The following is a 15,911-nucleotide window of genomic DNA, read 5'->3' as shown; positions in this document are numbered from 1 at the left end:
TGGGATGAGGCGGAGATGAAGGAAGTGGCGCGGCGGCTGGCGAAGGGGGAGCTGCTGCTGCGGGAGTACAGAGAAGCAATTGACCAGCTGCAGCACGAGGGGGACATTTTAGCTGCTGCTGCTGAGGGGCAGCGTGTGGGGGGTGTGGGGCGGGAGCTGCAGCAGCAGCTAGCAGCAGCAGCAGCAAGCCTCAACGGACTTCTGAACAAAGACCTTTCCGAAAAGATGACACAAAATGAACAAGTCCGACAAACAATTGTCACAATTGCAACAAGAGCTGGCCAGGAGGCCTCAGCAATTAGCAAAAGGGTCTCAGACATTCTCAACGAGCTGCAGCTGGGGGGCCCCCTCAGGGGGGCCCCCCAGGGCCCCGGGGGGGCCCCCCGAAGCATAGTGAACCCTTCTGTGCTGCTGCGGCTCACGGACTCGCTGCAGCAAGTGGGGGACAACGCGAAGACCAGGGCCCGGCACGCAGTAAATGCTGCAGCAGAAGCTCTGCGGTCTCGTGCTGCTGCTGCTGAGAACCTCATGAATGCTGCTCGAAGAGCAGCAGCAGAAACAGAAGCTTTTAATGGAGAAGCAGAAATTCTGTGGCTGCATGCGCAGCTGCTGGAGTCTCTGGAGCTGGACATGCGGCGGAGCCTGCGGCTGGCGCAGGACGCAGCAGCAGCAGCAGGTTTGCTGCAGCAGGAGCCCGCAGCAGCAGCAGCAGCGGGGGAGGCGCCCGCAGAGCTGCAGCAGCAGCTGGAGGCCCCAGAACTCCCCCCCGAAAGCGCTGCTGCTGCCAGGGAGCTGCTGCAGGCCGTCCGCAGCAGCAGAGCTGCAGCGTGGTCTCAGTGGGCTTCGAGAGACTTGGTGGAAACAGCAGCAAATATGAAGTCCAGTGTCCTCCAGCTGCTCGCCATAGTCCACGCCCACGCGCCCCCCACTCCCCAAAGCCCTGACGCCAACTAGCAGCAGCAAACCCGGTGTACGTACACCCCAGCCACGTGTACGTACACGTGAGTGGGGTGTACGTACACCCCAGCCAGGTGCATGTACACCCCAGCCAGGTGTACTTACACCTGAGTGGGGTGTGCATGCACCTGGCTGGGCTGTGCGTACACCCGGCTGGGGTGTACGTACACCCCACTCGGGTGTATGTATACCCCAGGCGGGTGTCTGTACACTGTAGTTCAGGTGTATGTACACTGCAGCTCAGGTGTACGTACACCCCAGTCGGGTGTACGTACGCCCCAGGCGGGTGTATGTACACTGAAGCTCGGGTGTATGTACATTCCAGCTTAGGTGTACGTACACCCCAGCTCCGGTGTATGTACGCTGCAGTTCGGGTGTATGTGCACCTCAGCTCAGGTGTGTACACCCCAGCTCAGGTGTATGTACACCGCAGCCCAGGTGTATGTACACGGAAGTATAGGTGTCTGTACACTGCAATTCGGGCGTATGCAGACCTCAGCTCGGGTGTATGTACACCGCAGCTCAGGTGTCTGTACACCCCAGCGCCTGCAGATAGATAGGAGTCCCGCCGCAGTTGCCGGAACTGCTGCTGTACTGGACGCAGCAGCAGCTAAAGGGGAGCAGCAGCCGCAGCAATCGCAGCAGCTAGAGCGCCGCAGCAGCCACAGCAGCTGCAGCAGCCGCAGCAGCCACAGCAGCCGCAGCAGGGGCAGCTGGATTAGGCTGCAAGGGAAAGGGCCTTTGTTTCGAGTTTTCCATCATTTTACCGCTTCGAGCACGGGTTTGGCCAGAGGAGCGCATGCATGCACTTCGCATGCACTTTGCATGCATGCATGCATGCATGCATGCATGCATTTTGCGTATATTAGAATTTATTTTGTGGAGGTTACTCACTTGTAGCCATTTTATGGCCCCGAGAACAGACCAGGGAAGGAGCTCAAACCAGGAGCCACTTCCGCCCCCAGGGGCCCCCAGCTGGGTCGCTGCAGCACAAAATGGGGCCCCCCGGGGGTCCCCGGGGCCCCCCGGGGGCCTTTCGAGGCCCCCAGGGGCCCCTGAGGGGCCCCTGGGGGCCCCCAGGGGCGCCCCGAGCCCCCAGACCTCGGGGGCCCCCCCTGCAGCTTTGGGCACCTGTGGGCGCCCTGCGGCTGGCGGCCTCCGGGGGCCCCCAACCGGGGGCCCCCAGATGGGGGGCCCCAGCAGGGGGGCCCCCAGCTGGGGGGCTCCAGAGGGGGATTTTGGGGGGCCCCCGATGAGGCCTTTGGGGCCCTTTGTGCGGCTTAAAACAGCCGCTGTGGGCCAGCAAAAGGGCACGGGGGCCCCCCAGGTTGGGGGGCCCCCCGGGGTTTGGGGCCCCCGGGGTAGCAGCAGGAAGTGTGGGGCGCAGCAGAGGGAGGGCCGCATGCAGCAGCAAACTGGTGGCTTCGGATTTGTGAAGAGTGCACGTTTAGCTGCATGCAAATGTGCAGAATGTGAGTAGAAGAAAGAGCTTTTATAAATTAGTTTCTTTATTTTTCGATGGTAAGGAGCAGCCCTGCATGCATGCAATGAGGCGCCCCCGTTTTGGGCTTGCGGGGCGGCGCTGCTGCTGCTGTTGCTGCTGCTGCGGCTGCCCAGCGGGAGTCAGACACTCTGCTGCAGCAGCAGGGCCGGTGTGTGCTGCTCGTTTGCATGCAGCAGCTGTTAGTTCTCCATTTGCTTCTTTTTGTTTTGCTGCTTGCTGCCGAGAGGCAGAACGGCGAGCGGAGGGTTGGCGGCAGCAGCCGCTGCTGCTGCTGCTGCTGCTGCACAGAAGCAGCAGCTGCAACGCCTGCCGCAGAAAAGAAGCTGGCGGCAGGCCAGGAGCCCCAAACCGTAGTAAGTAATTGAGCTCTACATTTAGAATTTGCATGCAGCAGCAAACAGCCAATTGGCGCAGCAAGAGGCGCAGGCTGGCGGGCTCTACACGCGGCAGCAGTGTTGCTGCTGCTGCTGCAGCACGCGGCGGCTGCGGTGGCGGCAGCGGGGGCTGCAGCTACCTACTGCTGCGGCGGCAGCAGCAGCAGTTGGGGCTGCAGCCAACTGCTGCTGCTGCAGCCAGGCCTTCTTTTCCTGCTGTCCCTGCTGCTTCTTGCTGCAGCCGGCAGAGCAGCGCAGCAGTGCGCGCTGTGGGCAGCAGCAGGCTCTGCTGCAGGGGCTGCCGCTGCTGCTGCGCTGCTGCTGCTGACGCTGCCAGAGTGAGGAGCTACAGTGTCTCCCCGTCGGCTGGCTGCTCCTGAAGGGGCGGCTCAGCAGCAGCAGCAACAGCAGCAGCAGCAGCAGCAGCGGCGGCGGCTGCCCTGCGCACGATTTAAGGGCTTTTCTCTGCATGCTTATGCTGCTTTTGCGTCTCTCCTGGCGAAGTGATCCGTTGGAACTATTTTGAAATTAAGTTCTACTAGTGGTAATCGTAGCAGCAGCAGCAGCATCTACAGTAGCAGCAGCAGCAGCATTTATAGTAGCAGCAGCAACAGCTTGCGCGGCAGCAGCAACAGCTTGGGGTGCAGCAGCAACAGGACCCCGCGCAGCAACGGCAGCAGCGGGTCACAAAGAGACAGCAGCAGCAGCAGCAGCATGACTGCAACAGTAGCAGCAGCAAAGCCGCAGCAACAACAGCAGTAACTTATAAGGCAGCTGCGCAGCAGTACTGCAGCAGGCTGCTGCAGCACGAAGAGAAGGGCCCCCAGTGGGGGCCCCCAAAATGGCTGAGCCCCCCGCCCTCCCCAAATCAACATATTATAGAACATTCGCTGTCTGCTGCTGTCGAATTTGTGAATAAAATGAGACATGATATAACAAATTTTCATTTATTTGCTGTCAGCAAGTCTTCACGTGCAGTCGCAGCAGCAGCAGCAGCAGGAGCGCTGGAGGTCGCAAGAACGCGGAGGGCTGAAGCCCCGTCTGTCTTCTGCTTCTCCGTAGCTGCTGACCTTTCTTTTATTTCTTTTTAATTTTGCTTCTTTTATTAAGGAAGACATTTGCTTCGTTTGCTGCTGCCGAGCCTCAAGGAGCTCTTCTTTTTGCTGGGCTGCAGATGCATTTGTAGCTCCCGCTGCTGCTGCTGCTGCTGCTGCTGCTGCTGGTGCCGCGGGGAAAGCATAGTCAGCAGGGTTGCTGTTGCTGCTCCAGTCACCTGAGGCAGCTGCAGCAGGTAGGAACTGCAGGGAGCCGGCATCTGCTGCTGCTGCTGCTGCCGCTGCAGCACGAAGAGTTCTCTAGGCATCTCATCTGCAGCAGCAGGTCATCTCGCAGCAGCAGCACCTCTATCTGCAGCAGCAGTCGCAGCCGCAGCAGTAGCAGCGCACGGCTGCCAGCAAGAACGCGAGCAGGGGCATCGCCTGCCGCTGCAGCCGCAGCAGCAATAGCGGCAACAGCAGCAGCAGCAGCAGCAGCAGCAGCAATGTCGGGCCCTGTGGACAGCTCCGTGCTGCGGTGGCGGCTGCGGGGCTCCTCAACGGGCACAACAGCAGCAGGTTTGGCTCTTCCGGTGTCTTGTGGGGAGTTGCGTGTACACCTGAAGCAGCAAATGGGAGTTGCTGCTCTTCCAGCAATTGATTTGCTGCTGTCGCTCGAAGCTGCCCCAGATGAAGTGGTAGCAGACAGCATGCTGCTGCACGAGCCTCTGTGCGTCTTGGTGCAGCGGAAGCCTGCTGCTGCTGCTGCTGCTGCGCTACGCGAGGCGGAGCTGAAGTACCAGCAGCAGCTGCAGCAGCAGCAGCAGCAGGCCAGCGCGCAACTGCAGCAAAGCGCTGCCGCCGCTGCAGGCGGGGCTGCGGGCGGCGCTGCTGCTGCTGCTGCTCCAGGCAGCAGCGCGGGCGGCTTGGGCCTCAGCAGCGCCGACTATGCTGCAGCAGCTTCAGCAGCAGCAGCAGCAAGTGAGGAGGAGCGGCTGCTGCTGCAGGCTGTCCTTGATGTTCATGACACAAGAAAAAGCTTCCAGAGAGGCGACAGCAGCAGCAGCAGAAGACAAGGCAGCCACAACTTCATGTGGCTGCGGCCGCAGGAGGAGAGCAGCAGCAGCGCTGCTGCTGCTGCTGCTGCCTGCCGCTCCGTGCCGGGCGGGCCCGCTGCACTTGCCGCAGCGCGCCAGCAGCAGCAGCTGATGTACCAGCAGCAGGAGCAGCACTACGCAGCAGCAGCAGCAGCAACTGCTGTTTCTTCAGATTACATTTGCCACATGTGTGGGGAAATGGGACACCACATTAAAAACTGCCCAAAGTCTGCAGACGCGAAGCAGCAAAAAAAGATCAGACCCGCAACAGGTATTAGCAGCAGCAGCAGCAGCAGCAGATGCAGCAGCGGCACCTGCAGTAGCAGCGCCGCTTGCAGCAGCAGCATTTGAAGCAGCAGCAGCACCTGCAGAAGCAGCAGCAATCGATGCAGAGGCGACACTTGCGGCAGCAACAGCGATTAAAGCAGCAGCAGCAGCAGCATGAGCTGCTGAGCAGCAGCAGTGCGTAGGGAGGCGCGGGAGCTTTATTTGTGCATCATATTACTGCTGCTGCTGCTTTTGCTGCTGCTGCTGCTGCTGCAGGTTTGCCTTCTTCCTTTTTAAAGGACATTTTGCCCTCCGAAATCCACAGACACCAAGAAGTCTACATCAAAAAAGGTGGGCGCACAGCAGCAGCAGCACAGCAGCAGCAGCAGCAGCAGCAGCGGGGCTTCTGGTGCACTGCGGATCTGCAGCTGCGGCTGAGCTCTCTGTCACGTTGTCGCGTGCCTCCCTTTGCTGCTGCCACTTAGCTGCGCTGCTTCCTAGCTAGCTAGCTAGCCAGCCAGCTAGCTAGCCAGCCAGCCAGCTAGCTAGCTAGCTAGCCATCTAGCCAGCCAGCCAGCTAGCTAGCTAGCCATCTAGCCATCTAGCTAGCTAGCTAGATGGCCAGCCATCTAGCTAGCTAGCTTGCTAGCCAGCCATCTAGCTAGCTAGCTAGCTAGCCAGCCGGCTAGCCAGCCAGCTACGTATCCAGGCAGCCAGCTAGCTAGCCAGCCAGCTAGCGAGCCAGCGAGCCACGTAGCTAGCCAGCCACCGAGCCAGCAATCCAGCCGCCTGCATGCTGCTGCTGCTGCTGCTGCTGCTGCTGCTGCTGCGCGTGTGGGGCGCGGGTGTACGTACAGACGGCAGCTTCGCAGTGCTCAAGACGGGGGCGCTGGGCAGCTTGAGTTTGCTGGGATCGTCTTTGGATTTACGTATCCAGCGCCACGTGGGGGGAGCAGCACACTTGAAGTGCTGCTGCTGCAGTTCAATTTTCAAGTCTCCGACGCTGACTCCTTGCTGCGGCGAGACTTTCTGCAGAGCCTGCATAGTTCTCTACCTGCAGCAGCACCCTGCTGCTGCTGCGGACCCCGGCAGCAGCAGCGCAGCAGCAGCAGCAGCCGGCCTCGTCGGACACTGCCCCGGCTGCAACGCAGCCATTGCTGCAGCAGACTTGGCTGCCAACACTGTGCTGCAGCAAAGCGTCGACACCGTCACCTGCGGCAACGCCGCGCGCTGGTCCTGGCAGCAGCAGCAGCAGCAGCAGCAGCAGCAGGCCGCAGCAGCAGCCGCAGCTCCCGCTGCAACAGCACCAGGCTTCCCCAAAGACGAGAACCTCCAGCCGGGCTCCCTCGCGGAACTGATTTGCAGAAGAAGAGCTGCTGCTGCGCCAAGCGAGGACGCAACTGCAGCAGCAGCAGCAGCAGAAGCTGCAGCAGCTGCAGCAGCAACCAAGTCTCCAGCAGATGATGATTCGCAGGCGGCGCAGCGGGTGAAGAATGAGGTGCCAACCGACTCGCAGCCAGCAGCAGCAACAGCAGCAGCAGCAGAAGCAGCAGAAGCAACAGAAGGACCGACAGCTGCAGCAGCAACGCAAGATGCAGCAGAGACGCGCACGGAAAAGAAGGAGGTGCCAGATGGAGCAGCAGCAGCAGCAGCAGCTGCAGCAGCAGCAGCTGCAACAGCAGCACCAGCAGCAGCAGCAACTGCAGCAGCAAGCACAGAAACGGAGCTGCAAAACGAAGACGATGAGTGTCTTCCCGACACAAGTGACTTGCTGCACTTCAACATTCCTATTGAGCAAATCATTGAGTAAGTGCTGTTGCTGCTGCTGGTGCTGTTGCTGCTGCTGTTGCTGTTGCTGCTGCTGCTGCAGTGGGTGCACGGGCTGCTGCTGCTGCTGCTGCTGCTGCTGTGTGCTTGGGCTGAGCAGGCAGCACCGCATTGCAGCGGTGCAGATCAAAGCCTACAGAGAGAAGCGAAAAGCAGCTGTGGCTCTAGAAACTGCCACATGAGGCGGCAGGCAGCAGCAGCAGCAGCAGCAGCAGCTGCTCCTGCTGCAGCTGGAGTAGCACAGCAGCACTTCGTTTGCTGCAGACTTGCTGGCTGCTGCCCTTTAGCCTTCCCGTTCAAACTGCTTCGTTTTAGCTGCAACAGATGCAGCAGCAGCAGCAGCGGCTGTTGCTGTCGCTTTAGTTTCCCCTTTCGAAAAGTTGCACTTAGGGCCGAGCAATTCTGCATGCATAGAGTGCATGCAGGTACAAATTGCGTGGCTAGCTGGCTAGCTAGCTAGCCAGCTAGCCAGCCCGCTAGCTAGCCATGTCGCCCGCTGGCGTGCTGCTGGGGTTTGTTCGCTGCGGAAATTCGTGCGGCTGTCCATCTGCAGCCGCTGCAGCAGCAGCAGCAGCAGCAGCGCAGAGGCCCTCTGCGGGGTGTACGTACAGTCGGACATACAGATTTTTGCTTTTAGAGACTCTGTGCATTTTTTCTAATTTGCTGCAAAGGCTGTCGATGGGCTCATGGGCTGCAGCAGCAGCTGCTGCGTAGCAAGCGCTGCTGCAGCCGTCACTGTTGCAGCTGCTGCTGCTGCAGTGGGCTGCTGCTGCAGTGTTTTTCGCCTACAGACGACCTAAGTTAAGTCAAGCTTTTTGGGTTTTGCTGCAACGTTGCCTGCTGCTGTGGACTTTGCAGTTGCTGCTGCGTGAAGAGCTGCTGCTGCGTAAATTGCTGCTGCTGCTGCACCAGCGGTTGCGTAAACTGCTGCGAGAGCTGCTGCTCTTGGAAACTCTTCTGGCTTTTGGGCTTGGCAGCAAAAGTGGTGGCAGATACTGTTGTTAGCCGCGCGAGCTGCAGCAGGAAGCAGCAGCAGAGGCAGAAAACTAGCCCGAGAAGCACCATGCGCTGCTGCGCTCCTGAGGGCACGTAGCAGCAGCAGCAGCAGCAGCAGCAGCAGACATCAACAGCTGCATTCTCGATAGGCACACAGCAAAGGCACCTCACATCCACAAGCAGCAAATAAGGCGAAAGGAGCTGTTGCAGCTTGCGCAGCTGTGCCGCCTGGTGCTGCTGCTGCAGCTGCAGCTCTTGTTCCTGCTGCTGCAGCACTGTTGCTGCCACTGCACCGCAGCAGCTACTGCTGTCTCCCCCAGCAGCTTGCAAAAAGGGAGCAGCAGCACTATCACTCTGCACTGTGGTTGCAGCTCCTTGCAGCTGCCGTCGTAAGACCACAGCAGCAGCAGCAGCAGCAGCAGCAGCACGTGTCTCACCGGTGCTGAAGCTCCAGGTTGACTGAAGTGCAGCAGCAGGATTTTTCAGAGCTTCAACGAAAAGAGAAGGATTTGCCCAGAGCCGCAGCAAAAAGGGCCTCACAACATGCCAGGTTTGTGCATGCGCTGCAGCAGCAAGCTGCAGCAGCAAAGCGCCGCGCACAATTGCTGCCATCCACGTGAGCAGCAGCCCCGCTAGCTGCTGCTCCCCCGTGCGGCCCAGCAGCAGCGTAATGACGCAGGAAAAGGCGCTGTGCTGCAGCAGCTGCGGCTGCAGCAGCAGCAGCAACTCGTGCCGCGGCAGAACTGCTGTTTCCACTTTGCCCTGCAGCTCGAAGCCATTTTGGCCCCAGTGGAGAAGAGAGGTCACCAGCGTATGCAGAGACAAAGAAACCCCTGCAGCAGCAGCAGCAGCAGCAGCAGCAGACGATGCAGCCTTTATGCACAAGTGCCCCTGATCGCTGCGGCCGCAGCCTCGGCAGCGGCAGCAGTGCGGGTAGCAGCACGATCAGCAGCAGCCCCGAAACAAAAGCCTCAGCAGCAGCAGCAGCAGCAGCCACCGCAGCAACAAGAGCAGCAACCCCGCGGAGCACCCCAGCAGCAGCCGCAGCAGCAGCAGCAGCAGCAGCAGCACCGGTGAAGTTGTTGGGGGCGTAGGCCTGGGCGGGCTCGGGGTGGAGGGCCCCGCTGAAGGCCAAAGTGTCCAGCAGCAAAAAGGCAGCAGACAGCAGCAGCGGGGAAAGCGAAGGCACGAGGGGCCCCGCGCGGGCCAGCAGCCGCGGCAGCTGCTGCGAGCTGAGGGGCCCCTCCAAGTAAGAGAAGAGCACGAAGGACCCCAGCAGCGTGAGCACCAAAGACACGGCTTCTCGGAGGGGCCCCGCCCAGTACACCAGACACGCCCCTGCAGCAGCAGCAGCAGCAGCAGCAGCAGCAGCAGCGGCGGCGGCGGCGGCGGCGGCAGCGGTGCAAGTTGCTCAGCAGCGGCGGCGCAGGCAGCGACGGACCAGCAGCAGCACCAGCGAAGGCAGCAGCAGGGGGGCCCCCAGCAGCAGCAGTGGACCCAGCAGCAGCAGCGGGGATGGCAGCAGCAGCAGCACGGGGCGCCGCTGCAGTGCGCGTTTCAGCAGCAAAGAAACCCTATGAGGGCCCCCGGGGGGCCCCCGACCTCCTGAAACCCCTGCAGACTCTACTTGGATTAACTTCGACTAAAAGTGGAACCTAAACTGTTTTTAAAACCCCCAAAATGCCCCCTGGGGGCCCCCAGGGGCCCCCAAAGGAGTCCCCCAGGGGCCCCAGGGGCCCCCAGGGGCCCCCGGGGCCCCTGGGGGCCCCCGGAGAGGCAGAAGTGGGTGGGAGTGTGGGGTGTACGTACAGGAGGAGAGGGCGAAGATGCAGCTGTTGAGCAGGATGGACATTATGAAGAAAGAAGAAACTTTGTGGGGTTTTCTGGAGGGCCTCCTGAAGAGGGGGGCCCCCGGGTAAGCAGCAAGCAGCAGGGGGGCCCCCTGGGGCGGCGGGGGGAAACTGCAGAGGGCCACGTTGAAGGCCGGGCTGAGCAGCAAAGGCTGAGAGGAGGCTAGAGAAACCCCACTGACATCCTGCTGCGCTGCAGGGGCCCTCAGGCTCTCCATTCGCCAGGAAGCAGCAGAGCTGCTGCAGCTGCTGCAGCAGAGGGGCCCCTCCCGGCCGCCGCAGCCCCCAGGGTCACCTGGGGCCCCGCCCGAGTGCAGCAGCAGCAGCAGCAGCAGCAGCAGCAGCAAACCCAGTGCCGTCCCTCCCGGGATCTCCAGCGAACCCTCCCCTCCTCTCGGGGGCGGCTGCCTCCTTCGCAAACGCAGCAGCAGCAGCGGCAGCAGCAGCAGCAGCGGCGACAGCCCCAGCCCTCCGGGAACAGCGCCCCGAGCTACAGCGACACGGCCAGAAGCGGGAAGCAGCAGCAGCGGCAGCAGCAGCAGCAGCAGCAGCAGCAGCGTGCCAGTTCTACGTAAATACAGAAATCCGGGCTCTCTAAAGCCCCCGTGAGACTTTCTACGCTCGTGATCAGCTCCCGGCAAGCCCTGGAGGCCCGAGTTTCGACTTTTCGGGGATAAACTCTGCAGTTTTTTCTAAATAAATCAAATTTGAATAAACTTTGGCTTCAAAGAAAGCCAAAGAGTTCGCTGTGGACTCTCTGGGGGCCTGTGGGGGCCCCAGCGCACAGAGCCTCCGGGGGCGCACCTGGGGCCCTGCGGCCGCCGTAGGAGTTCAAGTTTGGGACTTTTTGTCGGAGTTTTTGGCAAATATTTAAATTAATTAAAATAAATTTAATAAATAAACTTCCATTTCGCAGATCGGGGGCCAGCTGGCTGCTGCTGCTTACCTGGCCTGGATGCTGCTGCCTCCCAAACCTGCTGCTGCAGAAGGCCTCACCCCGCAGCTAGCTGCTGCGAGGGCAGCTAGCTGCTGCGAGGCCAGCTAGCTGCTGCGGGGCCAGCTAGCTGCTGCAGGGGCAGCTAGCTGCTGCAGGGGCGGCTAGCTGTTGGTGCGCCAGCTAGCTGCTGCTTCGCTGGCCCGCTGCTGCCTGGTGCGCAGCTGCTGCCTCACGAGCTAGCGACTCCGGGTGGCTAGCTGCTGCAGGGACAGCTAGCTGCTGCAGGGACAGCTAGCTGCTGCAGGGGCAGCTAGCTGCAGGTAGGACAGCTAGCTGCTGCAGGGGCAGCTAGCTGCGGGCAGCGCGGCTAGCTACGGGTAGTGCAGGCAGCCCACGTGACTGTAACTGGCTGGCTAGCCAGCTAGCTATCTTTGCCTAGCTGGCTGGCTAGCCAGCTAGCTATCCTTGGCTAGCCAGCTAGCCGTCGTTCGCTAGCTAGCTAGCTGTCGTTCGCCAGCTAGCTAGCTGGCTAACCAGCTAGCTGTGGCTCGAGGCAGCACACAAACCAGCTAGCCAACAGTTCTTAGCCAGAAGCAAATTGGCAAACTTCTTGCACTTCTTTGAATTCTCTTTTTTACAAAATGTATTTCATTTGGTTTTCAATTAAATGCCTTTTGGCTGCTGCCAGCAGCTCTTCAAAAAAGAAGCAAATAAAGAAACATTTCATAAATTGTTTTTTTTAATTTGCTGTTTTCTTATCTGTATTTCTTCTAATTCTCTCTCTGCGTAAATGGCTGCTCCCGGCTGCGCCCTTTTACCCCAGGCTCCTGTAGCTAGCTGCAGCTAGCTAGCCAGTAGCTGCAGCTAGCTAGCTGCAGCTACTAGCTAGCTAGCTGCGACCAGCTAGCCGCAGCCACAGCTAGCTACAGCAAGCTATGCAGCTGGCTGCAGCTAGCCACAGATAGTCACAGCCAGTCGCAGCTAGCTACAGCTAGCTGCAGCTAGCCACAGCTATTCTCTGAAATGCCCATTTAGCATTTCCCCTTCCTGCTGCTTTTGTTTTAAATAAATTCCTTCCAAATAAATAAAAATAACTGCAGCAAAAGTTTGCTGCTGCCGCGCCCCACGGTGGAACTGCACGCAGCAGACTCCGCCTCTTATTTCGTTCTTTACAATTCTTTTTAATTCATTTGTTTAAATTTTAATTCCTTTTGATTCCTTTCACTCTTTCAAATCATTTTTAATAATTTTAATTCCTTTTAATTCTTTCAACTCCTTTTACATCCTTTTTGCTCCTCCCGGGTTTCGAACTACCCAGCAAACAGCCCACGCAGCAGCAGCAAGTTTTGCTGCAGTCCATAAAATGAAAATTAAAATTCCTCTTATAAATTTTAACTCAATTTTTAATTCAATTCTTCAATATAAATTTGAAGTTTTTTTCTTTATTTCGACCACTAAGGCAAATAGCCACACAAACCCATTTCGTGCTGCTGCTTGCTGCTGCTGCTGTTGCTGCTGCTGCTGCTTGCTGCTGATGGGGCGCCAGCAGAGCGCAGCGCATGCAGCGAAGCAGCCGTTCGGCTTGCTGCAGCAGGCGCTGCTGCTGCTGCCTCGCTCGCTGTGTGCGCCCTTCGCTGCAGCAGAAGCAGCTGCTGCAGCAGCAGCAGCTGCTGCACCTTCTTGCTGCTGCAGCTGATGTCTCATTCTTCAGCCCTATTTATTCAATTCCACATTTCAAACTACTTGGACTCTCTGCTTAGTGGCTGCCTACGCTCAGACAAAAGGAGCAGCAGCAGCAAGAACCGTAGCAAGAACAGCAGCAACAGCAGCAGCAAGAACAGCAGCAGCAGCAGCAGCAGCAGCAGCAAGAAACTCGCTGGCTGCAGCAGAGAAAGCTTCCTATAAACCCCAAAGCTTCCTTGAGGTGTACAGACACTTCAGATTCTTAGCTGCTCGAGGGTGAGTACATACACCTCAACCGGGCCGCCAACACAATAAACTAGAAACTCAGCCATCCCACTGCAGCAGCAGCAGCTGCTGCTGCTGCTGCAGGGGAGCAGCAGCAGGTGACTTCCCTGCTGCTAAGAAGCCTCTGGACATATTGAAGCACCCAAGCGGCTGCACTTGCAGCAGCAGAACCCAGTAGCAGCAGCAGCACCTAGTAGCAGCAGCACCACCTAGCAGCAGCGGCACCATCCAGCAGCAGCAGCAGCAGCAGCAGCAACGCGAGCCTGCGTGCAACAGTTAGGCGCAGCAGCTCTACAGTCGCCTCACCCCTTAAGTTGCTGCTGCTACAGCCGCAGCTGGAAGACAAAGCCCATTTCCCTAGCAGCAGCAGCAGCAGCAGCTGCTGCTGCTGCTGCTGCTGATACAGGAAGTTGCGGTATCAGCAGCACCTACTCCTGGGCATCAGAATGAAGGCCTTGGCCGCCTGCTGCTGCAGCCAACCCGGTGCAGCAACAGCCCCAGCAGCAGCAACAGCAGCAGCAGCAGCTACGGCTGCACCAACTGCAGGCTTGGCAAGAGCACTACTGGATTTCACGCAGCTTTTTTGGAGTGCATGCAGCGGCACAAGTTGCTGCTCGTGCTGCGGCTGGTCTGCTGCTGCAGCCAGCAGCAGGCTGCTGCAGCGCAGCCTGCTGCTGCTAAGCTGCAGAAACAGCTGCTGCTGCCTCCAACACAGCAGCAAGTCAGCAGCTGAGATCGATCTGGGGGCGTCCACTGGCGCTGCTGAGTTCCCGTTTCCGCTGCTGCTGCTGCGGCCACTGCTGCTGCTGCTGCACCGGGTCCTACACAGCTGAGAAACAGCAGCAGCAGCCGCAAGTTGGACAATGTTCACTAGAAATTTTCAGTTCTATTTGTAACTCCAGCGAGAAAATGCTGCGGTGAACGGGAGGCAGCAGGTCTGTAGGGAACGTCGTCTTGCTGCTGCTGGTGTTGCTGCTGCTGCTGCTGCAGCAGCAGCAGCAGCAGCAGTCAGCAGCGTTCCTCCAAGAAGAAGAGTAAATGATTTGTTCTTGTTAAATAGCAGCAGTAGGAGCCGGTGCCGCTGCAGCATCACAAGACGCAGCAGCGGCAGCAGCCGCAGCAGCGGCAGCGCCACGCGAGCACCAGTAGCGTCGTGCTGCTGCTGCTGCTGCTGCTGCTGATGTGCAGCAGCTCATCTGTGCCAGCGAAAGAAGGAAGAAAGGCATCAAATTGCCGGCGTTGAAGTACTGTTTGCTGCCTCTTTCACAACGTTGTGTCACTGCTGCTGCTGCAGAAACTGAGCAGACACATCTTCCCTCGCGCTGCTGCTCCCTCCGTGTCTGCTGCTGCTGCGGCGTTAGCGGCAGCAAGCAGCAGCAGCAGTTTCCTCTTTCTTCTTTCGAGCCTTTCAGATTCAAGGCTGGGGGCCTTTCCTCTCTGGGGGTTCTTCTGGAGCTGCTGTTCTTTTGCTGCTGCAGCAGCAGCACCGGTGCTGCCGAGTGGTGCTGCTCCTGCGACCTCTTACCTAACCGCTCCCCGGGTGGCTTTGCTGCTGTCGTTGCTGCAGCTGCAGCAGTCTTTCGCTTTTCCTTTTTTTCTGGGCTGCGGTTGCGGTCCCTGCTGCAGCTGCTGCTGCTGTTGCTGCCCTGCAACAGCCACGCCTCACTGCAGCACGTTGCGCTTGCTGCAGCTGCCCCCCTATATTGTTTCCTCCTGCTGCAGCAGAGCCCAGGACAGCCACGGGAGTGTCTCCTAGGCTGCCTGTCCTTTTTGTAGCATCCGCGGTGCAGCAGCTGCTGCCGTTGCTGCTGCAGCAGACCGTGACAGCATCTGCTGCTCCTGCTGCTCCTCTTGCAGCAGCAAAAGCACACCACGACCTTCAGCAGCTCCGCCTGCCAAGATGAAGCCTGAGTAGTAAGCTGCCTTGCTGAATCCCATGCTAGCCACAGCAGCAGCCACAGCAGCAGCAGCAGCAGCAGCCACAGCAGCAGCAGCAGCAGCTGCAGCCACAGCAGCAGCTAGGGAGTTGTTGCTATGGCTCGTGTGTCTGGTTTCTCTGCTTCATCGGGGTCTGTGCCTTCCGTGGCTTGTGGGTCTTGCTGCGTGTCGCGCCTGCTTACGCTGCTCCTGCTGCTGCTGCTGCTGCTGCTGTTGCAGCGATTTTCTCTTCAAGCTGCTCCTCATTGGGGACTCCGGCGTGGGCAAGTCTTGCCTGCTGCTGCGTTTCGCCGTAAGGCTTGCTGCTGCTTGCTGCTGCTGCCGACCCTCACACCGCAATTTCCCCGCAGCTGCCACCTAGGGTTTAGGGTTTAGGGTTTAGGGTTTGTGTGGGGACTGGGGTGTACGTACACCGCAGGACGACACGTACACTGAAAGCTACATCAGCACAATCGGCGTCGATTTCAAAATCCGCACAATCGACTTGGACGGGAAGACAGTCAAGCTGCAGATCGTGAGACTCCCTGCTGCTGCTGCTGCTGCTGCTGCTGCTGCTGTTGCTGCTGCTGCTGCTGTTGCTGCCGCTGCTTGGTTTCGAGAGCCGCTGCTTGCGCGGCTGCGGGCTCCGCCCCTCGCCTGCTTCCGCCTCTCCCTCCGCGCGTGCCTCCGCTGCCGCTGCTGCCCACCAGCAGCAGCAGCAGCAGCAGCAGCAGCAGCAGCAGCAGCAGGTGTGCGTGCAGTGGGACACTGCGGGCCAGGAGCGCTTCCGCACAATCACTTCTTCTTACTACAGAGGCGCCCACGGCATTGTCGTCGTCTACGACGTCACTGACAGAGAGTCTTTTGCCAACGTCAAGAACTGGATGCACGAGATCGAACGGTCAGCTAGCTAGCTAGCTAGCTGGCTAGCTGCTAGCTGGTGGCTAGCTGGCTAGCTGGCTGGCTGCGGGGCTGCGGGGCTGGCTGGCTAGCTGGCTGGCTACGTGGCTCGCTACGTGGCTGGCTAGCTAGCTGGCTAGCTGGCTAGCTGGCTGGCTGGCTAGGTGGCTAGCTGCCTGCTTAGCTGGCCAGCTAGCTAATCGCGCAGCCGGCTAGCTGGCTAGCTAGCTAGCTAGCTAGCTGGCTAGCTGGCTAGCTGGCTGGCTAGCTAGCTGGCTAGCTG

At 59.5% G+C, this 15,911-nt stretch overlaps 4 protein-coding genes across 4 annotated transcripts in view; all 4 read left to right on the top strand.

The window, feature by feature from the left end:
- Positions 1–954, top strand: part of ETH_00002135 (uncharacterized protein) — a gene marked incomplete at both ends in the record, with an annotated part of 1,631 nt that extends 677 nt beyond the window's left edge. The window contains one exon of the mRNA XM_013372977.1: positions 2–954. Within this exon, the coding sequence (XP_013228431.1) occupies positions 2–954 (953 nt within the window). The remainder of the gene's footprint in view (position 1) is intronic.
- Positions 955–4,375: 3,421 nt separating this feature from the next.
- On the top strand, positions 4,376–7,242 carry ETH_00002130 (mRNA polyadenylation-related protein, related; the record flags this gene model as incomplete). The annotated part of the gene is made up of 4 exons (XM_013372976.1): positions 4,376–5,237; positions 5,510–5,584; positions 6,091–7,039; positions 7,161–7,242. 4 exons carry the CDS (start codon positions 4,376–4,378, stop codon positions 7,240–7,242), a joined length of 1,968 nt encoding a protein of 655 aa, XP_013228430.1.
- Positions 7,243–9,909: 2,667 nt separating this feature from the next.
- On the top strand, positions 9,910–10,481 carry ETH_00002125 (uncharacterized protein; the record flags this gene model as incomplete). The annotated part of the gene is made up of 2 exons (XM_013372975.1): positions 9,910–9,971; positions 10,106–10,481. The coding sequence occupies 2 exons, from the start codon at positions 9,910–9,912 to the stop codon at positions 10,479–10,481; spliced, it is 438 nt and encodes a 145-aa protein (XP_013228429.1).
- Positions 10,482–14,711: 4,230 nt separating this feature from the next.
- The window catches only part of ETH_00002120 (RAS small GTpase, putative), a gene marked incomplete at both ends in the record, with an annotated part of 2,364 nt that continues 1,164 nt past the window's right edge, over positions 14,712–15,911 (top strand). The window contains 4 exons of the mRNA XM_013372974.1: positions 14,712–14,725; positions 14,969–15,041; positions 15,168–15,263; positions 15,490–15,629. Coding sequence (XP_013228428.1) covers positions 14,712–14,725; positions 14,969–15,041; positions 15,168–15,263; positions 15,490–15,629 — 323 coding nt within the window. The remainder of the gene's footprint in view (positions 14,726–14,968; positions 15,042–15,167; positions 15,264–15,489; positions 15,630–15,911) is intronic.

This window comes from Eimeria tenella, genomic scaffold, assembly GCF_000499545.2.
Source record: "Eimeria tenella Houghton genomic scaffold, Eth_scaff115, whole genome shotgun sequence".
NCBI lineage: Eukaryota > Apicomplexa > Conoidasida > Eucoccidiorida > Eimeriidae > Eimeria > Eimeria tenella.
Note: the sequence above shows the minus strand (reverse complement) of the source record. Positions and strands in the feature narration are given on the sequence as shown.